The sequence below is a fragment of the Bos indicus genome, chromosome 6 (assembly GCF_029378745.1).
Source record: "Bos indicus isolate NIAB-ARS_2022 breed Sahiwal x Tharparkar chromosome 6, NIAB-ARS_B.indTharparkar_mat_pri_1.0, whole genome shotgun sequence".
Classification (NCBI taxonomy): Eukaryota; Metazoa; Chordata; class Mammalia; order Artiodactyla; family Bovidae; genus Bos; species Bos indicus.
This window is the reverse complement of record NC_091765.1, coordinates 116,078,090-116,100,490: the sequence shown is the minus strand read 5'-3', so window position 1 is coordinate 116,100,490 and position 22,401 is coordinate 116,078,090. Positions and strand designations below refer to the sequence as shown.

At 55.7% G+C, this 22,401-nt stretch overlaps 1 protein-coding gene across 3 annotated transcripts in view; it reads left to right on the top strand.

Moving 5' to 3' along the window:
- The window catches only part of HTT (huntingtin), a 125,501-nt gene that overhangs the window by 94,377 nt on the left and 8,723 nt on the right, over window positions 1-22,401 (top strand). For 2 of the 3 annotated variants that reach the window (XM_070790927.1, XM_019963246.2), the window contains 16 exons: window positions 294-498; window positions 6,698-6,839; window positions 8,300-8,479; window positions 8,821-8,997; window positions 9,281-9,357; window positions 10,399-10,537; window positions 11,446-11,568; window positions 13,271-13,484; window positions 13,856-14,001; window positions 15,288-15,465; window positions 16,418-16,513; window positions 16,915-17,102; window positions 18,539-18,665; window positions 20,523-20,623; window positions 21,662-21,816; window positions 22,084-22,223. In XM_070790927.1, the coding sequence (XP_070647028.1) occupies window positions 294-498; window positions 6,698-6,839; window positions 8,300-8,479; window positions 8,821-8,997; window positions 9,281-9,357; window positions 10,399-10,537; window positions 11,446-11,568; window positions 13,271-13,484; window positions 13,856-14,001; window positions 15,288-15,465; window positions 16,418-16,513; window positions 16,915-17,102; window positions 18,539-18,665; window positions 20,523-20,623; window positions 21,662-21,816; window positions 22,084-22,223 (2,388 nt within the window). Of the gene's footprint in view, window positions 1-293; window positions 499-6,697; window positions 6,840-8,299; window positions 8,480-8,820; window positions 8,998-9,280; window positions 9,358-10,398; window positions 10,538-11,445; window positions 11,569-13,270; window positions 13,485-13,855; window positions 14,002-15,287; window positions 15,466-16,417; window positions 16,514-16,914; window positions 17,103-18,538; window positions 18,666-20,522; window positions 20,704-21,661; window positions 21,817-22,083; window positions 22,224-22,401 lie in introns of those variants that run through there. The other variant, XR_011567014.1, reaches the window with a different exon arrangement.

The following is a 22,401-nucleotide window of genomic DNA, read 5'->3' as shown; positions in this document are numbered from 1 at the left end:
GGCTGTGTCCACTGTTGGCACCAGCGAGGCTTCCTGCCCGGAGCCCCTGGAGAGCCTGGTCTCCTTGGGGAGGAGGGGACGGTGGGGCGCCCGCTTCCATGGCTGCTCAGTTAAGGAGGCGAATTGTCAGGCTGGAGTTTCCGAAGTGCCAGGCGCCCTGGACGTGTGAATGTAGGAAGGAGCCCTGCGTGTGCCGCTTTGGTGTAAAAGCTTCACGTGGCTGTGAAGCGTTGGGCCGCCAGGAGCAGCACAGACGTGTCCCCGTAATCCGCTCTGTTCTGGGTTGTTTCCAGGGACGTTCCGGAGGATCACCGCAGCTGCCTCGAGGCTCCTGAGGGACGGCGCGGACGGCGGCTTCTACGGCCTGGAGAGCCTGAACGCGTGGGTGCGCTCCATGGTCCCCACGCACCCGGCCCTGGTGCTGCTCTGGTGTCAGATCCTGCTGCTCGTCAGCCACACCGACTACCGCTGGTGGGCAGAGGTGCAGCAGACCCCCAAGTACGTGCGCTCTCCCCCCGGCAGGCCCGCCCGGCTCCTGTGCGCGGCTCTCAGCGGCCGGAGCTCGGCCCGGTCTTCCCGAGGCGTTGAAAGGTTCTGCTCCCATGCCTTTCTTTCCTGGACACCATTGCAGGGAAATGTGGTTTGACTGCAGGCATTCACAATAGCCACTGCTTTTCACACGTGACTTCCTTGGCAAGCTCTTTGACACCGTTCCATCTTACGGGCCATTCTTGTCCTGTGTCCCTCCTGCTGGGTTCTTGTTCTTAAATTGGTTCCAGAGCCAGAAATGTTGCAACATTTTAACTTTGTTATAAGTTAAATGTGGTTCTGGTTATTCTTAGATAATGCAGTCATTATTTAGCCGCGTTTCAAAACTACCTTATTTTTTGTCGTTCAGAAAGACTTACTAAGTATGTGCTTGTGGGTGGCCCTCTTTTTGTAAAAAGTTTCCAGGTGTGACTCTGATTTCAGGCCCCTCTTGCCCAGCCGTGTGTGCGTATGTGGAGATAAAAGCTGATCACCACCCCTCCGCACCCCCGCCCCAAACTGAGTCCCTGGGGCAGTGTTTCTGGAAGACTTAAGAGCCCCCCAGGAGAGAAAGCTCTGGAAACAGGAGGCTGCAGGGCCTAGGTCAGCCCTGTCCGCTCAGCGTCGGCACGAGGATGTGCCGGCGGGCCGCGCTCGCAGGTGCTGGCCCGCTCTGTGCTGTGTGCCGTTGGGTGTGCGGAGGAGGAGTCAGTGTTTCCGGCCCTCCACGTGCTCACGGCGAGCTGGGGGAGCAGAGCAGTGAGCGTCTAATCTGCTTAGAGGACAGTTTAAGCTCGCCATGGTGGCTTCAGTGCCGTGAAAGTCAGGAACGGAAAGTCAGAGTCTCTTCCTTGAGAGCTTCTTCACTGTGCATGTGAATCGCCTGTGGGGCTCGTTCAGATTGAATTCAGTTCACCCAGAGAGTAGGGCCCGGGACTCTGCATTTCTGCCCGGCTCCTGGGGCTGCCAGTGTCTGGTCTGAGGGGCCTGCTCTGCACACCGAGGCCCCGTGGTGGGTGCTGTCTCCCTTCTGTCCACCTGCCTAGCACCTGCGGGTCCTCACAGCTAGCTCAGGCCCCGCCCCACCTAGTCCTGCCTGGTATGACGGGGAGGACGTGGTGAGGCTCCCCAGACTCGTCCTGGGGCGAAGGCAAGAACACCAGAGGCTGGCACCCCAACTCCTGAGTATCCGGCTGTCAGGTCCAACAGTGGGCGTGGCCCTTGGAACAAGCCCTCGTTGCTGTGCTTTTGGTTATAAGCAGCTTTTAGGGGAGACACCTGCCGAGGCATTTAGGGGTACAGTCTCTTGACCTGCAGATGACTCTTAAATGGTGCAGGCCCCCAAAACTACATGTGTATGTGTAGAGTGTGTGCATGTCTAGAGTGAGTGTGTGTGTGTGTGTGTGTGTGTGCCTGAGCACAAACGTGGCGACTTACTAGTAGTTGAATCTAGCTGAAGAGTATGTGACTGTTAATTGAGTTATTCTTTCAGTTTTTCTGTTGGCTTGAAAATTTTCAAAATAGAAGTGAAGAAAAAAGATGGGCGAGGGCCTTTAGAGAGCAGCTCCAAACAGTGGTCAGGGTAGGTCTGCTCTGGAGGGAAGCAGAGTAATAGGAAATGGGGACACGAGAGAGTTTCCGGGTGAGAGGTCGAAGGGCGTGGGCCACCCTTATGATACAGAGCATTATCTAGAGTTGGTGAGAGCGGATGGGCTTTGAGGCACAGACCTCAGGTTTGTGATACTGATTTAGTTTTTGCCAGATTTTTACAATCGAACTTAAATTTTCCTGATTTCTCTCCATATATCAGCAGATACAGGAAGGCCGTCCATCCTGGGTTCTTAGCTCAGTCATCGCTTCCTCAGGAAAGCTTCTTGATTTCTCTTTGATTGGTGAAATCTCACACTATCTGCTCTCACTCCAGCCTTTGCCTCTTTTTTCTGGCATGTGTTGAAACTGTAATTTGATGTTTATTTGAGTGACAATTTGGTTTCCATCTCTCTCTCCCTTGAGAATGTTACCCCACAAGGGCCCTCATTGTATCCCAGCACTAACGTGAGTTAGTGATTTGATCTCCCTGACGCTGCAGCAGCAGAGTCCTTTCACGCACATAGCACCAAGTGCCAGGTGTTGTTCTAAGGGCTTCCTGTTATACTAAGTCATTAAAACCCCTAGGACTGCATGCATATTACAGATGAGGAGGCTTCTTTCCCCAGAGAGGTAAAGTAACTTGCGTGCGGTCACAGGTTAACACACATGTGTGCATACGTGATCCCCCGCTTGTTTATTTTCACGTGTTATAGCTTCACTGTCGCAGTAGTGTGCGTTCACTTCTCGGCGCTCTGGCTGCTGTTCACTGGTCTCTGGGTCTAGGTCAGTGCCGTAGTGCTTTGCCTGCTGTAGGTTTGGAGCGTGGTTTGAAATCGGGGAGCGTGATACCTCCAGGTTTGTTCTCTTTCTCAAGCTTGTGTTGGCTCTTCAGAGTCTTTTACAGGTTCTGTGTGAATTTTGGAATTTTTTGTCAAGTTCTGTGAAAAGTGCCACTGGAATGTGGATAGGGATTGCAATGAATTGATAGATTGCTTTGTATGTTATGGGCATTTTAACAATGTTGTTGTTGTTGTTTAGTCATTCAGTTGTGTCCAACTCTATGGGACCCCCATGGACTGTAGTCCTCCAGGCTCTCTGTCCATGGGGTTTCCCAGGCAGGAATACTGGAGTGGGTTGCCATTTCTTTTTCCAGGGGATATTTCCAACTTAGGGCTTGAACCTGCATCTCCTGCCTTGCAGGTGGGTTCTTTCCTCTGAGCTGCCTGGGAAGCGCTCTAACAGTATTAATTCTGCTGATCCATGAGCAAGGAATGTCTTTCCTCTCGTTTGTGTCTTCTTTAGCTTCTTTCATCAGTGTCTCAAAGCTTCACCTCCTTGGTTAAATTTATTCCTATTTTATTATTTTTGATGAAATTGTTAATGGGGCTTCATTAATTTCTCTGTTTGTTATTGGTGTATAAAAATGCCGCAGATTTCTGTATACAGTAAGTCCACTACATACAGGCCTTGGAGTTGTGAGCTTTCAGAGATGCAAACGTGTGTTCACGTGTCCAGTCACGCAAGGCCCACGTGTCTGGCATACAGTGTCGCCTGCGTGCGTCGTCCACAGACGGCTGTGCTTTTGGGTACCGTACACTACTGTGTAGGGTCCGGTGGTATAGGGTCTTTATTTCAAGACCAGGATATCGTCTGCGATGAGAGAAGAAAAGCTACTACCCAGACATCAGCGGATCGTTTTTTTTTTTTTTAAGAGAGTAGATGCAATTGAATCCAGCAAGGAACTGGAACCTGTGCCATCCACATCAGGATGAGTGAAACTCCATCCGCCCTCTGTCTCCTCTTGCTGACGATCCTTCCGCCCTACCGTCTCCCACCCACCTCCCTCTCCAGTCATTTTTCTTGCCTGTTCACTCAGGGCCAACCCCCGTGTGTCAGTGGTTGTACTCGACTTTTCAAGGCACTGTACTATAGGATTTCTTTGTTTTTGGTATGTTTTTTCATGTGTTATTTGTGTGAAGGGTATTTATAAGCCTATTGCAGTACAGTGGGCTTCCAGAGCTGATTGTGTTAGTTGAGTGCTTAGGCCAATTTTGTTGGACTTAGGATGCACCCTTAGAACAGAACTCACTCGTACGTGGGGGACTTACTGTGTTGATTCTGTATGCTGAAGCTTTACTGAGCTCATTGTTGCTTCTGACGGGTTCTGAGTGGGCGCCTCAGGGCTTCTGCATGCACTGTCACGCCACGTGCAGGCAGTGGAAGCCAGACTTCGTTCTGACTTGATGCCTTTTCTCTCTGTTTCTTGCTTAATTGTTATGGCTGGGACGTCCAATACTGTGTTGAGTAAAGATTGTGGGAGCGGGCACCCTTATCTTATTCCTGGTCTTAGAGGAAGAGCTTTCAGCTCTTCACCATTGACTATGATGTTAGCTGCAGGCTTGCCATATATGGCCTTTATTATGTTGATGAATGGTCTCTCTGGACCCATTTTACTGAGAGTTTTTTTTTTTTTTTTTTTATCATAAATAAATGTTGAACTTTGTTAAGTGCTTCTTGTTGAGATGATCATTTTTTTATTTTTCATTTTGTTAACATGATGTATTGGTCGATTTACAGATGTTGAACCGTCCTTGGCATCCCTAGGTAAATGCCACTTGTCGTGATATGGGGCCTCTCTAATGTCCTGCTGCGTTCGGTTTGCTGTACCTTGTCGAGGGTGTTGCATCTGTCTTAATCAGGATATTGCCGTGTGATTTTCCTTTCTGGTGTGTCCTTGTCTGGCTGTTGTGACGCGTGTCCATTTCCAAAAGATGAAAGTGAATCACTAGAGTTTGGGGTACAGAGTAGTACAAGCCATTATTTTTGTTACACATATACTCTGCAGATATAGCACTGCTTCATCAGATTGTCACTGAGGCTCTGTACACAGCCCAGCACACGCCGGCTCTCAGACGAGCCCGGGCCCCCAGGCCGTACGTCCTGGAAGTACCACGGCTGCCACAGTGGGGTCTGCTCTGCTCCTTATTTGGGGGACTGCATCGTCATGGACTGATCCTTTGCTTTCTGCTGTCAGGTGGGCTGTTAAGGTCCTGCATATGCAGTCACCTTTTATTTGGGAAGATCGTTCACTATCAGTAGCTGGCAGCATCTGTCTTGGGCGCTTGCCCTCCTACAAACTGGGACCAAATTTGGGTTGACATTGGACCTTCTCTGTGTTCACTGCTAATATTTGAATTGCACATTCTCTGCTCCACCTTCAGAGGCTCTTTTCCTTACGGCTATACCGTGGCGGAACACAGAGTTACAGCTTGAATGCAGGTCATGTTGGGGCTGGCAGGAGGGCTGACTAAGTAAGGAAGGGTTTCTGTTGACATATAATTTGCGGTGCAGTGAACATGTTCTTCTGTGCCCAGTGAGGTCAGGTCGCCCACCACAAGCAAGGTTTGGGACAGTGCCATCACGACAGGCACTCCCGTGTCCAGAGCCGTCACCTGTCCCCCACGTGCCCGTCTTCTGCCTCTGCATGTAGCCTATTGCAGAATGCCTTGTGAACGGAAGCCCGTGGTCTGTGCCCTCTGAGTCTGGCTTCTGTCACTTAGCTCAGTGTATTTAAGGTTCATTCACTGTGTTGCACACATCAGAATTAGCTTCTTGTGATTGCTGCCTTGTTTCGCGTTGTGTGCACGTCCACTTATCCATTCACTCGTTCAAAAACAGAAATGGTAAAGTTTTCTTTTTTTTTTTTTTACCTGTAGAATTTTTTTATGCCAGTTCTCATTCAAATACTGAGATGTTGGTAGGAAAAGTTGACACATTTCAGAATATTCTAGTCCTGATGTCGTCTCCATCTCTGCTAAGCCTTGGCTGATGAGGCGAGGGCCTTATCTTACTGACCCTCGAGTCAGTTTGCGAGCATGGCAACTGCTGCATTTTAAGAGTGGTGGCCAGAATTGAGAATCTCAGAGTTCGTAATCATTTATGCCTCATCATAGGTATATGATAAGCCTATGCCTTAGTTCGTATGCCTTATCATAGGCAAATGACAAGCCTGTGATGATGCAGTCCCCCAAATAAGGAGCAGAGCTGAGCAGACCCCACCTGTTTGTAATGGGAATTACGATGAGGTAAGAAGTAAACGTGAACTGAAATAACCTTCGCTGGTGAAGAATTAATTTTGCAGAAAAGCTTTTAGTCGGGGTTTCCATGATAACATGGACACTGCAGGTGTGTTTAGGCTGGCAACTGAAGACTGAAACGTGGGCATGGGGAGGTTTTCCTCTGGCTCCTGACAGCTTTCAGGGCCTTCCAGAGGCTGTAGCTGTGAGATCAGATGCCGCTGATGAGGTAAGAGCACTTCAGGGTGGAGTTGGCCTTCCAGTCAAGCAGCTTAGTTTCCTGCCTGTTAAGTCTCCTCTTTTCTTTAGTTTTCCACGTGTGCTTCATCCCATAGCTCAGGAGTAGATCACTGAGAGTGGCTCTTACATCATTCTGGTATGGCCGTATTTAAAGTAAACGGACTGCTTTAGAACTGGGACAGAGCAATAAGTGTCTTCAGTGTTTTGAAAATAAGCCGCTGCCGCCTCAGAAACGCCGTCAGAGCTTCTGTTGCTCCTTCTAGAAGACGCAGCCTGTCCAGCACGAAGTCGCTGAGTCCGGAGACGTCTGGAGAGGACGAGGATCCGGACGTGGCTTCCAAGCTGGGGATGTGCAACAGAGAGATCGTGCGGAGAGGCGCCCTCATTCTCTTCTGCGACTACGTCGTAAGTGTGCGAATGCCGGCGGTGGCGGGGTCAGGGTTCACGCGGCTGATGCCGCTCCAGACTGACTTCCGCCCTCCCGCCAGTTCCGCCAGTGAAAAACTAAATTTGAATCCTGCTCCTAACTATAATGGGAAGTCAGACTCGGATCTGGTCCCAGGAGTTGAGGTTCGTCTGCAGAAGGCTGGGTCAGCCATCACTTGCTCAGGCCACTTGCAGCGCTGGGTGCCTTTGTCGTCTTCAGTGACAGTACTAATGGGAAGGAACTACAAATCTGAGTGAGGTTCTGACTAAATCTGTTTAAATCTGTGGAAAAGGTTTTCAGAAGTTAATTGCCGCGTTTTAAATAGATTCCTGTTTGAATGGCATTCTTTTAAAATATGACTCTTTTAGTATTTTTTTACCATAAAATTACAGTCATCTCTTGTTTAACACAGAAAATTTGCAAAAGCCAAATAAGTAAACAGAAGAAAATTAAACCTTAATGGTAACAACTCAGAGAGGACCCAACGTTCCACCTCGTTGACGTTTGATCCTTTCTCCGGGTGGACGGGAATACCGCCCGCCTCGGGGCAGACATGACGCGCTCCCCTCCGCCCTCTGCAGAGCTTCTTCCTGCCATGATGGCAGTTTGTTAATACTTACACATTGCTTTACATTCTTGTTGTTGAAGTAGTTTTTCTATCTTGTTCCACTTTTTAAAGTAATTTGTTATAATTATATAATGATGTTTTTACAGAACAGTAGGAAAAGTATTTATTTTATGTTAATAGTATCAAATTATCCCACATGAAAAGTATTAATCATTAACCCGATGGCAGAAAATGTATCTTGTTTTAACAATTTCTGCCTAGGATCAGGAATTATAATGAAAAGGCAACATACATATTTTAAAATGTGTATTTTTTATCTCCTTATAAATCTTATGTGAAATATCTTCCCTTAAGGTTCATCGGATATGTAGGAATCATTCATATTTTAAATTCAGAAACTATCAAAACTGTGACAGTTAACAGGGAATTCTTTTTTTCCACTGACTTGTCACAAAGTTGGAGCAAGAGTAGTTGGAGAGCTCCCGTCAGGAGGCCGGACCGCGGCCCGGGGCGGGGGATGCAGGTGCGCTCTGGCTGGAGTGCCGCCTGCCCTGGAGTCTCACGCGGCCGCCACTGCCCTGGGCGCCCCACGCCCTCAGCCCTGGGGGCCGAGCTGCTGGGGTGCACGTCCCTGGGGCCTGATGGAATGTCACGGCCACGTTGTGTGGTTGTTGGGGCTGGGGTGGCGGGGGTCAGGCTCTGTGAAGTGTGTTTCGACCTCGTCAGTATCGCTGTCCAGACGCTAGGCGTTTTCAGTGAGGGCTGCAGTCTGGAACCGGCTCTCTCCTCCCTGCCTGTCCTGGCCTCTTCTGTGGCGTCGCCGTGTGTGTCCACTGGACGGTGGCCTCTCATTGCTGGCTTTGTCCTCAGTGCCAGAACCTGCATGATTCGGAGCACTTGACATGGCTCATCGTGAACCACATTCAAGACCTGATCAACCTGTCCCACGAGCCTCCGGTGCAGGACTTCATCAGCGCCATCCATCGGAATTCCGCTGCCAGTGGCCTTTTCATCCAGGCAATTCAGTCTCGCTGTGAAAATCTTTCAACTGTAAGTCTCCTGGGTGCCGGCTGATGCGCGTTTTCTCTGCCTGAAGAATGGAGCGTTGACATTTTTGGCTTCTTTTGCTGTGGGACGCGGCCCGGGCGTGCGGGGTGCAGCGGTTGCAGCCCCCGGGCTCCAGAGCAGAGGCCCCAGAGTTTTGGTGCACAGGCTTTGTTGCTCAACTGCGTGTGGGATCCTCCCGGATCAGGGATCGAACCCATGTCTCCTGCATTGACAGGTGGATTCTTTACCCCTGAGCTACCGGGGAAGCCCCCATTGGTTTTTTAACCTATTCTTTCCACTGGGCGAACCCGCTGCCCTCATCTCTCTCCTCTCTCACTCTGCAGCCCACCATGCTGAAGAGAACGCTCCAGTGCCTGGAAGGGATCCACCTGAGCCAGTCGGGTGCCGTGCTGATGCTGTACGTGGACAAGCTTTTGTGCACGCCGTTCCGTGTGCTGGCTCGCATGGTCGACACCCTTGCTTGTCGCCGGGTGGAAATGCTTTTGGCCGCAAATTTACAGGTACTAGGAGATAACATTGCGCGTTGATTTTTACTGGAAACTTGGCAGGGCAGGTGAAGCTCTGGGCCGGCTCCTCCTCCGCAGGCGTCGTCTTCACGGCCCTGAGCGACGTGTGCAGCACGGCTGCGTCGGTCCTTTTTGTGTGTCCCACTCTTGTGCTTCCTGTGCTTACGGTCCGCCTTTGCTCCCAGGAGCCGGACGCAGCTCTTGTGTTCTGTAGATGAGCGCGGTGCCTCTGACCTCCTGTGCGTCACACACACTGACGTGGCCTTGTCTCCTCTAGAGCAGCACGGCCCAGCTGCCGGCGGAGGAGCTGATCCGGATCCAGGAGCACCTGCAGAGCAGCGGGTTAGCACAGAGGTAACGCATGGCCGGGCTTCTCACCGCAGGTGCGGAGACAAGGGTTCACAAGGGCACAGCCTCACAGGACAAGAGAGGGACGTGCATTCTAGGTGCAGATGGGCCTCGAGAGAGCCTTCAAAATTACCCGGTCTCTCTGTGCAGAGTGCAGACCCGCTCTGCCGCGTTAGTGCCCATGGCTGAGAAGGGTGCGCATTGGCATAGCCCTCGCTTACTGTCTGCTCTGAGTGGCAGTACCAGTGATCAGCTCTGTCTTAGGATCGAAACCTGTGATCCGATCAGTGAGTGAGACAGCAGAGCTGAGACACGTTACCCAGAAGTGTGTCTGCAGCTCGTCAGTGTTCTCGCTCCATAGCAATCTATCACCTCCTTTTGTCTGCAGAGCCTTAGAGGCCTTTATCTGAAATCCTGATGCCTATGACGTGAGTGTATTTCCATCACTGCAGAATAAAAGGGAGCTTTACCTTCTCTCCTGTGCTGGGTCAGTGTGCTGTGACTGCAGTCTCAGGAGTAGCAGTTGATGGTCTAACTCAGAGGGATAGGACTTCCTGGGCAGTGTGTGGCCTCAGGTGACCTGTCAGCACGTGGAGTGGCTGACATTGTAGTCTGCATCAGAACTCTGTTCTCAAAACAAGTGATGGGAGGTCAGACTTTCTTTTTTCGTCCCTAGATGAGGAAGAATAAAAATACCCTGTGCCAGATGAGGTGATTTGTTTATGAAGTGAATGTAGATGGGTATAAACTGTGTATTATGCGGAGACTGAGTGGATCTGTGCCTTGGGGTCTTACCTGGTCCACGTGGGTCCCCGAGCAGCACCGAGTGGCGCTCACACTGTGTGTCCCTGCGGCGCTGTCCGGTGAGCGAGGCTCCTGGAGAATGCTGACGGGCCGCGTCTCTGGAGGCTGCCCGTCAGCTAGGCCTGACTCTGCACCATGACCTGTGTGAGTGTTGAGGAGGAGCAGCTCTGCACAGTCTCAGGCACGTCTCATCTCGCTGGAAGAGCCGGTGTGGCTTCTAACCCGCGTGTGATTGCCTTCCAGACACCAGAGGCTCTACTCCCTGCTGGACAGGCTTCGTCTCGCCACCGCACCGGGGTCGCATGGCCCCACGCCCCCCGTCACGTCCCACCCCCTGGACGGGGATGGGCCCCTGGCACTGGAGGCAGTGAATCCTGACAAAGTAAGTGTCTGCGTGTTGACACCCCGGCCCTTGGGTTGCTGAGGACTGCTGTCCGCCTGGGCCACGGGGTGGCTCAGGTGCCAGGTCCTCCCGGCACCCAGTGCAGCCCCCGAGGGCCCTCAGCCTGCCCTGATTCTTGCCCGCGGTGGGTACAGTTGCATCGGTGACAGGGCCGTGCAATGCAGCCCTGGCTTTTAGCAGGGGCCGAGGGTCGGGTGGTCGATGGAGAATCGGAACACGGTGTCTGTGGCCCACCCACCCGAGTTGTCTCCTCTGCTTAGGCCTGCTGATCTGCGCATATCCACCCCCGACCTGTGGGCCCTGGCACCTTGTCCTGGGTTGGGAACCACTCACCTCAGAGCTGGGGCTCGTTCAGAGCCCTGGCAGAGCCTTGCTGCTGTCCTTTCTGGGAGCGAGTTCAGTTTAAATATGTCGTTGGACCCCAGAATCCAGCATCCCGAGCAGAGACTAGCGAGGCCTGGGCCGCAGTTCTCAGGCGTGACTTGTCCTCACTTCCACGGCGCTGGCCCTGGGGAGAGGGAGCAGAGCAGATGCCCAGAGGCGATGGGCACAGTGCCCAGCAGGGCGGACAGAGGTGGGCCCGCTGCCCTCAGGGCACGGCTGAGGCTCAGGGACAGCGGCGCCTTCAGCAGATGAGGGGAGGCGGTGTGGACAGGTCACAGGTCTGCATCACTGCCCTCATGGCCTCTCCCATAGGAGGGCCCGCGGGGTGGTGACGGCCAGCATCTGGTCTCACTGAGGGTTGGTCGTGGCCCAGGGATGGCCCAGTGTGCTTGGGCCAGGCCATGGGCGTGAGGGTCAGGCAGCGCGGAGACAGGCTGACGGTCAGCTTGCAGCCCCGAGAGCCCGCGCGGCTGCAGCCTGCCGTCTCCTTCCCTTCTGTCCAGGACTGGTACGTGCAGCTGGTGAAGGCCCAGTGCTGGACTCGGTCAGACTCTGCCCTGCTGGAAGGCGCAGAGCTGGTGAGCCGGATCCCTGCGGGCGACCTGGGCGCCTTCATGATGCACTCGGTACGGGGCTAGGGACGCGGGGTCTGCGTCGCTTTCGCCGCTCGCGCGGGCCTGCCCTGCTCCACTGTGGCATGACCTGCTTGCAGTGTGCGCCCCTCACCTTTGTGCCTTAAAGGCAGGGAACCTGATGCAGCGTGTGACCTCAGCCTCCTGTGTTTAGCTCACCCTTTCACGCAGTTAAAGGAAATCAATTATAAGTGTTAGTCGCTCAGTTGTGTCCGACTCTTTGAGACCCCATGGACTGTAGCCCGCCTGGCTCCTCTGTCCATGGAATTCTCCAGGCAAGAATACTGCAGTGGGTTGCCATTCCCTTCTCCAGGGGATCTTGCCAACCCGGGGATCAAACTTGCATCTCTTGGGTCTCCTGTGTTGGCAGGTGGATTCCTTGCCACTGGCACCCCCTGGGAACCTGAAGGAAGCAGGCTCCCTTGACTTGCAGTGAGATCTGCTTGTCTCGCGCCCCTGACAGGCAGCAGCAGCGTGGTGTTGCGGTGCGTGATGGAGTAGACTCTGTGATGATGTTCTGGAAACTAGGAAGCCCCTCCCTGCACGCAGTGCATGCAGGGAGGCCCCCGCCTCATGAGGCAGCCTGCAGGCTGCTGTGTGGAGCTGGCCACAGCCCTGGCGGGTCCCTTCTCAGACCTCCTGGGACCAGCGGCTGATAAACCTTTAGGTGTCGTGGTGCTGCCTTGAGTAGACCAAGTGGGAGTGACGTAGGCCCAGGGGACAGTCCAGGTGTGACACGGAGAGCCTCGGTGCAACCACGCAGCCGCGTGTTCCCAAGCACTGACCCTCCATCAGTGTGAAAATAAAAGCTCCGTGGAAAAAGAACAGGAGCATCAGTTTGCTAAAATCATTTTAAGAGCCATTCAGTGAAAGCTGATTTGCTGGTAAATGATAAGCTTACTTAATAACCGATTTATTGAATTTTCCAAATTTGCGAATTAGACTTTTACCAGCTTTAAAGAAAGGCTCAGCATTAATGGCTGTACCAGAGGGCTCAGTTTTGGTCACTGGTGATGACACGCTTTTCTGAATGTTAACTAAAGATCTGCTGGAAAGATCCTTAAATGGCTTTCAAAAGCTGGCAGAGCACAATACAAATTGAAGCATTATCGAATGAGTGCTGTTTTTCCAATCAAACTTGCCACATTTCTATGCCTGCTGTGATTTCTTTCACCTGCTTTTGAAACATCACTTGTCTTTTTCAGACACTGGGGACGTTTGGTGTTCCACTGATTTCCTGGGTGGCACATCAGCTTGATTTTGTATCTGTATCAGTTAAAATTCCATCATATTAAATTTTTGACTTCAGATAAATATGAAGGCAGAAACATTTCTTTAGAATTAAAGTACCAGGACTTCCCTGGCTGTCCAATGGTTAGGACTCTGCGCTTCCACTCGGGGGCTTGGGTTCCATCCTTGGTTGGGGAGCTGAGATCACACATGCCTTGTGGCTCTGCCAAAATAAATAAAACTTGAAGGAACTAGTGGAGTCCAGAAACATACCTCATTGGTCGGATGTAGGATGGGGGTGGTCGGTTATCTGTGACAGAAGCGGGAGCAGGTACTTGTTCACGAGTCTCTGACGCCGTGCTTATCTGCCGTCTCCGAATGTCTGTGTTCTGCTCTCTGCTGTGTGTCTCTTGCCTGACTGGACACGTGTCACAGTCGTTGTTCAACCTCTAATGCCCCGATTCAGGAGTTCAACCTGAGCCTGTTGGCGCCGTGCCTGGGCCTGGGCATGCGTGAGATCTCGGGGGGCCAGGAGAGCCCCCTTTTTGAAGCAGCTCGCACGGCAACTCTGGACCGCGTGACTGTTGTGGTCCAGCAGCTTCCCGCCGTCCACGAAGCTTTCCAGCCGTTCCTGCCCACGCAACCCAGCGCCTACTGGAGCAAGCTGGATGACCTCTTTGGTAAGTACACTGAAAGCTCCTCTTACTTTTATAAAATGCTGCAGAGCTGGTGCCAGGCCTTGCGCCGAGTGAAGGCACAGTGAAGGCTGCGGGCCAGCACTCTGTGGCATGTAGAGGCAGCCGGGGGCCCGCCCTGGGCCCTGGCTCCGAGTGTCCTTGCTGTGTGTCCCACTTTGCCATGCTTTGGCATGGCCCAGGCTCCGGGCCCCGAGGAGCGCAGTCTCAGCCTCGGGAACACGGGGCCTGGGCTCACGGGACGGTGGGGTGTGTGCAGTGTGTTCCGGGAGCCATGTCTGCAGCCGCTGTCAGCTTTGCAGGGAAGGTCAGGGCTCTGCTGGGGGCTCGTCCACCCACGGGGCCTTCTGTTCCAGGGGATGCTGCACTGTATCGGACTCTGACCACCCTGGCCCAGGCCCTGGCCCAGTACCTGCTGGTGTTCTCCAAGCTGCCCAGCCATTTGCACCTTTCTCCTGAGAAAGAGAGGGACACTGTGAAGTTCATGGTCATGACTGTCGAGGTAAGCCGCAGTGCGGGAACTCGGGCTCAGAGCTGCGGGAAGGCTGAGGCACCGCCCGCAGAGGGAGGAGGCTCCTCTGTCTGAAACCCAGAGCGGGGCCAGCCTGACGCCCGAGGCCTGCCCTCCCCTCAGTGCCCGTGTCCCGCAGCACGCCCACCCCTGCTCCTCTGAGCATGGTCGCTCCTCTTATGGCTCTGTTGTACAGTTTGCCTCGTGAGGTTGGCAGCATCTGCCCCCATCTCTGCCTCTGGGCTGGGGGGGCGGGCGCTCTGACGAGTCAGACCTGGGACCTGGCCTCCTGCCCGGGGTCTCCCAGGTACAGGGCGGGGAGGCCTTGTTCACTTATTTGTGAGTCTGTTTCCTTGATGCCAAGAAAGTTTTTTGATTTAGTACAAACCATCCATTTAAATTTATTTCCAGGGAGAAAAAGTCATGAGTATTTTAATTTTAGACACTTAAAAAGTAGCGATCTGAGAAATTTGTTATATTTCAAATTGAGCAATAAGCCTGCTATTTCAGCTGTGGGGAATTGAACGCTCTTGGTGTTAACACTTATAAATACCCCCAACCTGAACCGTGTGCACAGGGTGGGCCCCGGTCCTTTCATGTGCCCTCTGGAGAAGCGCCCGGCCTGCGCCCTGGGAGGCAGACACCTGAACAGCACCCACACCCCCGCCGCCGGGCCGCGGGGAGACAGCGGCATGCAGAGGGCACTCACACGCTTGCTCCTGAAGCGATGAGCCCGAGTGCTGTGACCCTGCCCTTCAGGTGCTGGGGCCGCAGGAAGGCTGGCAGATAGGCACCTGGTGATGTTGCAGAGGCCGCTGCCGTCGCCATGGGCAGGGCGGCCCTCCCTGCAGCATCCCGTTCAGGGCTCACTGTAGCCCTGTGAGGGCTGCTGGTCTCATTTCACAGACGAGGGAAGCCGGGCTGAGTGGCTCTACCTGCTGGGAAGCAGCCAGCACAGCCTCACTGTCGGGTTCAGCCTCCATGACTGTGGCCGAGGCCAAGGCCCCGGGCTGTGGGAGCCCCCTGGGCTGTGGGAGTTCTAGGGGAGCGCCTAGCCCACAGCCTGAGTGGTCAGAGCCGGAGGCGCAGAAGCTGAAGACAGGGCAACCAGATGAGGCGGGCGTCCCCCAGTGAGCTAGCGGGTCGGGGTTGGACTGGAGGAGCTGGGAGTGGTGGCCTGAGAGCCGTGGCTCCGGAGGGCAGTCTGGACGTGCCCGACGGCGGGCCCTGGGGCGGGATGGGGCCCGGGGCCTTCCTTCACACGACCCGCCCCACAGGCACTGTCGTGGCACCTGATCCACTCGAGGGTCCCGCTGAGCCTGGACCTGCAGGCGGGCCTGGACTGCTGCTGCCTGGCCCTGCAGCTGCCCGGCCTCTGGAGCCTGCTCGCCGCGCCCGACATGGTGACCCACGCCTGCTCCCTCATCCACTGTGTGCGGTTCATCCTGGAGGCCAGTGAGTCGAGACCGGGGCGCGCGCTGTCCTTTGGCCCTTGAAGCAGTGGTCCGTGCTGCAGGGCTAGGCGCAGACGGTTATTTGCCACCTGCTCTCCAGGTGCTGAGCTGGGAATCGGGAGTGAGGAGGTGGAGGAATTACGGGCCTTGCCTTCATCTCCGGGCTCTTGGAGTCTGCCCTAGAATTTGACTTGAATTTGCTTTTGTGTGGATTTGGAATTTCAGCTTCCATTAAGAACTGCATCTGCTTCCTGGCCCTTTGGTCTCGGGTCCTAGTTGGCGGTTCCCCCTTTAGTTGTGAGTCGTCACAAGACCAATAAGATTACCTTCAAAAATCACTTTTTTTCTGTTACAGTCAAAATGCTTGTTTCTATACTGCATCAATTTTGAAATAAAAGTGTCTTATTCTTTTCAAGGGACAGTGTCCTTAACAAGGGTCATTAGCCACAATGTTTTTAAAATTGGATTTTATAGTTTACATGTGAGAGGGTGTCTTGATGTTTTGTATTTTTAAATTAAATATAGAGTGGTGTTTTGAAGATTCATTGTTTAAATTGTTTTCATCTGTCCATTTGTAGTAACATGAAAACAAAGATCCAGGGAGTGATTTATCAAAGCCAAGCTTCTTGGGGGCTCCAGGCATGCTGTTAGCAGTAATGGATCATGAGCTGTCTGATAAAAGCCCTCAGGGTCAGAGGTGGCAGAGAGCGGAAGGACTGAGGAATCCAAGTGTAGAAGTTCAGATCCTGGTGCATTTCAGATTAACTAGAGATTGATACTTGAGTCTAGTGGGTCTGAAGTTGTCCCAAGTTGAATCTAGGAAACTTCAAGCTCACTTGACCTAACCTGTCACTTGGGAAGCGTTCATAAGGCTACACGAATGTGAAAATCTGAACAGAAAGGGACGGTCGACATGCTTTGGAATTCTTCTGTTTGTTTCGTTGTGATTTCAGTTGTGGTGCAGCCCGGGGACCAGCTTCTTAGTCCAGAAAGAAGGACGAGCACCCCCAAGGCTGCCAGAGAGGACAGTGTGGATTCAGACACACAGAGTAAGTCTTGGGGTCGTTTCTCTTACGTCGAGTCTTCGGGGGCTTGAGAGTCATTCATGGGAGAGTACTCCTACGTGGTCGGTGTGGATGCTTGACCCGTCCTCGGCTGTGTCCTGCTTGTCCTGGAGCTGGGAGATGGCTCCTTTTCCGCCCCGCTGTGGGCATGCTCCGCCGCCTGGCTCTCCGTGACCTCACACCCCGCGGGGGTGTCCCGCTCAGCTGATGGGGCTGCAGGAGGGTGAAGTAAATGAGTCCATGTGAGGCGCCCACGACAAGTCACGTCTCTGGCGCGTGGTGGGCCTGTGCCTCCCACCCTGTGAGGCTGGGCAAGTCGGGGGCGGGGCGGTGGTTCGGGGTGTGCTTCAACAGAAGGGGCCTCTCTTACGGCGGTGTCTGTTCAGACCCTCAGTACATCACTGCAGCCTGTGGCATGGTGGCCGAGATGGTGGAGTGCCTGCCGTCGGTATTGGCCTTGGGCCACAAGAGGAACAGCCATACGCCCGCGTTCCTCACGCCGGTGCTCAGGAACATCGTCATCAGCTTGGCCCGCTTGCCGCTCGTCAACAGCTACACGCGCGTCCCGCCCCTGGTGAGTCAGCCCTGCCCTGGCGCAGGACGCAAACGAGGCAGACTCGGCAGGCCCCCAACGCGGGGTCCCTGAGCAGGAAGCCAAGGCGTGAGCGCGCCAATGCCCGCTGACGGGGGCTGGCGTGCTCCTGTGTGCCGTCAAGACACCCATCTGGGCTCCTCGGGCGCGCCGTGGCTCGGTCATTAGTAGCAGTGCTCTGAAACGGTGAGGGATCACGTGGCAAAATGAGGCGAAATGAAGCAATTGCCCCCACGGCACCAGGTGCTATTCTAAGGTCCTCAGACCCGTCTCTTTAGTGGGAGAGTAGAAACTGCGCCCCCTCACGTGCCTCCCTGTCAGCAGTCACCCCAAGGCGGCTCCTCAGACCCGTCTCTTCAGTGGGAGAGCAGAAATTGCGCTCCTCACTGCCTCCCTGTCAGCAGTCACCCCAAGGCGGCCCAGGGGTTTGGCCCAGCTGCAGCTCAGCTGCTCTTCCAAAGCTAGCTTCAGAACCAGAACCAGGATCCAGTGGGCACTGTTAAAGGACCTGGTTCTAGATAACCGGTAGGGCCTGGACGAGCAGGATGCGGGGCTGCAGCCGGCCGGGGGAGGTGGGCCGGGGCCTGAGGCGGGTGCTTGTTGCTGCCTGGGGAGGGTGCGTGCCAGCTGGTGGGGTGCAGCCTCTGTGCACACGAGGTTCTGCGGTGGCTGCTCAGAGGAGGCAGGGGGCCCTTGGCCTGAAGAGGATTTTGCTGTGGGAGGGGAAGGAGTCCCACTCAGGGGCTCCTTCTGAGGGAAAGCCCAGCAGCTGCTGTCCTGAGGTCACCATGGAACTGGGAGGAGAGCTGGGGAGCTGGCGCTGCCCTCGGGCCGTCCCTGCAGGTGTCAAGCCGGCTCGCCTTTGGGAGGGAGTGGGGAGCAGATAGAGGAAGGCACAGTCCGGAGGCCCCAGTGTCTGGCCCGCACAGACCACGCCCTGTAGATGAGGCTCCTTGCGCGAGCGCTGCGCCCCACGTGGCTCCTTGAGAGTGTCTGCCAGAGGTGCTGGAGCTGCTGGGCCGGGGGACCAGACTCAGGGATCCAGCGCGAGCCGGGGCCGGCTGGGACCTGGGCTCCTGCTGCGGACTCGGGGACCCAGCGCGAGCCGGGGCCGGGGGACCGGACTCGGGGATCCAGCGCGAGCCGGGGCCGGCTGGGAGCTGGGCTCCTGCTGCGGACTCGGGGACCCAGCGCGAGCCGGGGCCGGGGGACCGGACTCGGGGATCCAGCGCAAGCCGGGGCCGGCTGGGAGCTGGGCTCCTGCTGCAGGAGCAGCACTGGGCGACGAAGCTGGACTCGGAGAGCTCCCCCGCTCAACCGTGTCTGCAGCCAGGGAGCCGTGGGGAGAGAAGGCGCGTTTCTGGGTGCCCTCCCCGTCTGGCCACCTTGCCTTCACTGTTTCTCTCCCACCCTCTTAGGTGTGGAAACTCGGATGGTCACCCAAACCAGGCGGGGATTTCGGCACAGTGTTCCCTGAGATCCCCGTGGAGTTCCTTCAGGAGAAGGAGGTCTTCAGAGAGTTCATCTACCGCATCAACACGCTGGGTAGGCCAGGGCCCTGTGGGCGCGTCGCCCTGACACGCTTGCTGGGAGCTGGGGCAGCGGTGGGGTCTGCCTTCTTTTATCCAGGGAGGCGTTGAGGCAGGACACAATCGTGTGCGTACGTTCTATAATATACACAAAGCTGTCACGATGACAAGTGTGTGTGCACGTGTGTGTGTGAGAGCGTTTATTCCCGCATGTTCACGTCAGGTCAGGCGGTGCCCCTGTGATGGGTGGTGCTGAGCCGGGTTTGGCCTGTGTCTCGGCCCCTCGGCTGGAGGGTGCGGGGTTCCCTGCGGGAGCCGCCTGTGACCGCTGCCGCCCCGGTCCCCGTGTGCCAGGCAGAGCTGTGTGCGCCATGAGGCGGGGCAGGCAGCAGACCCCAGGGGGGCAGCACTGGGCTGCGGGGCAGCCGCTTTGACCCCCAGGACTGCTCTTGGACCGTCCGTGGCACGCGGGTGGCGGCTGTTTCACACAACTGCTGCAACCTTAGAAACGGAAGGGCCCGACGCGCGGCGTCTCCGTCAGCAGCAGGGTCCCAGGCTCCCCTCAGGACGCTGCCTTGCTGCCTGCAGCATAGCGGAAACTCACCCTCTTCGTCCCCGTGTTGTGGCTGGGGGTAGCCCTGGCGCGTGAGCGCTGTCATCGGCAGAGCCTGCGAGGCTGCGCCCGGCAGGGCGACTCCATGCCAGCCCCAGCCCCACGTCGGCCCCTCCGCCCAGCGCCCCTCCTCTCTCAGCCTGCACGGGGTCTGTGCTGCGGTGACCCTGGGGCGTGGGCCAGCAGACACCTCGCTGCCACCTCTCCTCCCTGAGTCGAGCGGTGAGCCCTCTCCCTGTCCACAGCGAAGCCTGAGCAGCAGTCTGAGGCTGCTGTCTTCGGAACTTCTCCGCCCTCTCCCCGGCGGCCCCTGCCTCCCCCAGCCCACCCGACCCCCGCGCCCTGTGTCTCTGGGCTTCCCCATCTGCGTCGTCAGTCCCCACTCACCTGGAGGTGGCCTGCAGGCCTCCCCGTACGCCGCTGCTGCCCGTGGTCCTTCGTTTCCTCTCTCCTGCTGGGGAGTCTGCACACGTCTCTCTAGGCCTCCTGCCTCAGCTCATCTGTGTGTCTGCTCCGTACCTGAATCAGCCGCTCTGTCTGTCCACGTCACGTCACCAGAGAGTTCCTAATGTTTGCGGCTTTGGTTTTCTGTCCTCGGCACCCTGTTCTTGCCCCTTGTAGCCCTGATTCAAGTGGCACGGCCTCCTCCCCTCTAGGGTCACGGCCCTTGGGATAACTGCTCACCCAGGACCACCTTGAGAGCGGCTTGGGACAGTGGTGCCTGAGAATGGCCCCTGAGATGCTCTCCTCACAGACTGGACTTTCCCCACAGATTACACTCTGTCTCGACCTACCGTCTTTCTTGACGGAGTCAGGGCAGCCATTGCTCTAAGCTTTTATGCCGCTGCCCTGACGTAGAGTTCACCCGGCAGCCTGTGCATCCGCTCTGGTGTGGTTCCACAGTGGAGGCTGAACACACCCATGTGGTCTGGGGGTGTGACTCTAAGTAAGGCCGTCCCAGCCCCTGCTAAGCTGGGCAGAGGGCACTCTGACCCCATATGAGCGTCACCCACTCGGACATCCACACAGCAGGGTCCAGAGGGTGCTTCACACCAGGCCACCTGGGCTGAACTCAGCTGTGTTGGTCTGTTCACCGCTGGGCTCGGCCGGAAGTGAGGCTGCACTGCAGCACCATCCTGAGTCTCTGGGCAGTGGCTTTGTGGGCACCTGGCCAGCGAGAGCCAGAGTACCCACTGCCCTGTCTCGCAGAGAAGGCGGAGCAGCGGGGACCGTCTGTCTAAAGCAACACTCACATTCCAGGGTGGACCAGCCGCACCCAGTTTGAGGAGACATGGGCCACCCTTCTCGGCGTCCTGGTGACTCAGCCGCTCATGATGGAGCAGGAGGAGAGCCCCCCGGAAGTAAGGCTGCGCGCAGGCTCGCACGGAAGCGCCCCGTGCGTGGGGGCCGGGGCAGCACGCCCTTCCGCCTGTCTCACCCGGTTGGTAAACGGGTAGCCAGTTACGTCCTGGCTGGTGTTCCAAGGTCTGGGTGCTCTAGAATCGTGGCTGGAAGGCGTTTACCGCAGCGTGCTGCCTCCAGGCCGTAGGACTGTGTCCTTTCTTAAATGTATCTTGTGTTCTGCTTCTCACTGTTCAGGTATGGTGTGTAGCAACATTCCATCAAAGAGGAAAGACGTGTCTTAGAGGCCACACGTGATTACCAGTGTTTATTTCTCTTGTTTTGCAAAAATTTTATGCGGCTTGGAGTGTTAATGCATATTATGGTAGTTTAAAATTAATAGAAGACACGTTCTGGTAAAGGAAAGCCTAAAATATTGAAAGTCCTCAGACACACGTTCTTCAGGTAGAAGGTGTGGTATGAAGCAGCAGAAACGGCAGTTCAGAGAGTATATGTGTCAGACATTACCAGGAGTGACTTTCGCTGGAGAGGAGCTAGCAGCTTGTCATATGCAGGGCCCTTAAAGCTGGTGAGGAAATTGAGGACAGTTTCTTAAAAAGTAATTCCTATTTGGAGGTTTGTGTCTGGAGGAAAGCTGGCTCTGAAAAGCAGCCACTTGCCCATCAGATTTATCTCAAATCATAGATGCATGTGGATTCTGGTGAATTCAGGCAGACGCCCCGGGACCCTGGGCAGGAAGGCACGTCCATCTGTCCCGCTCGGGGCCAGACACTCAGTTCCAGGGTCAGAGGGAGCCTCTCTCTGCTGCGTCAGGGCCTCCGTGAACCCTCAGCAGCTGCCTGTGAGCCGGGCCGGCCTTCGGGAGGGATGCTCGGCTCATCGGGCGTCCCCAGCCTTTGGGTTTATCTTCAGGGAAACTCTGAAGCGTCTCCTCCTCCTGCTCGGGGCCTGTGCCCGTGAGGCCGCCTGGCCGGGCAGCCATGGGGGAGGTAGCATGCTGCGGTGTGCGCCTTGGTGACCTGGGGCTCTCCTTCCAGGAGGACGTGGAGAGGACGCAGATCCACGTCCTGGCTGTGCAGGCCATCACCTCCCTGGTGCTGAGCGCGATGACCGTGCCTGTGGCTGGCAACCCGGCCGTGAGCTGCCTGGAGCAGCAGCCCCGGAACAAGCCCCTGAAGGCCCTTGACACCAGGTGGGCCCGAGAACCGTGTCCCCAGAGCACGGCCGCATGGGAGCAGGGAGGCCCCGGGGCGCCCTTTCCTTTGCTGCCAGGGTGGTTTGGTGGCTGAGTCTGATGACCTGGCCTCCGGTGTCGGGGGCCGGCTCCGGCGGAGCTAAGGGGGCGCCTGTGCAGGGCCCGGGCTCTTCCGTGTTTCCTGGAGGCGAAGCTGGGAGCCAGGGGGTTCACTGTGAAGATTCCGGAGGAGCTGGATGGCAGTAACCTTTGCTCTGAACTTAGGTTTGGGAGGAAGCTGAGCATCATCAGAGGGATTGTCGAGCAGGAGATCCAGGCAATGGTTTCCAGGAGAGAAAACGCCGCCACTCACCACCTGTACCAGGCGTGGGACCCCGTCCCGTCTCTGGCCCCGGCCACCACAGGTTCCAGGGGCTCATGGGGAGGGTGGGTCGCTTGAGGGTGTCAGCCTGCTCCCTATGCCCATGAGCACAGCTGGACTGTCCCAGCGCCAGGGTGGGGGCTCGGGAGGCCCCACTCTCCAGAAAGTCGTCAGGGCTGCCGGCTGGGTGGGCACCTTGTCGGCGACCACTGACACTCCAG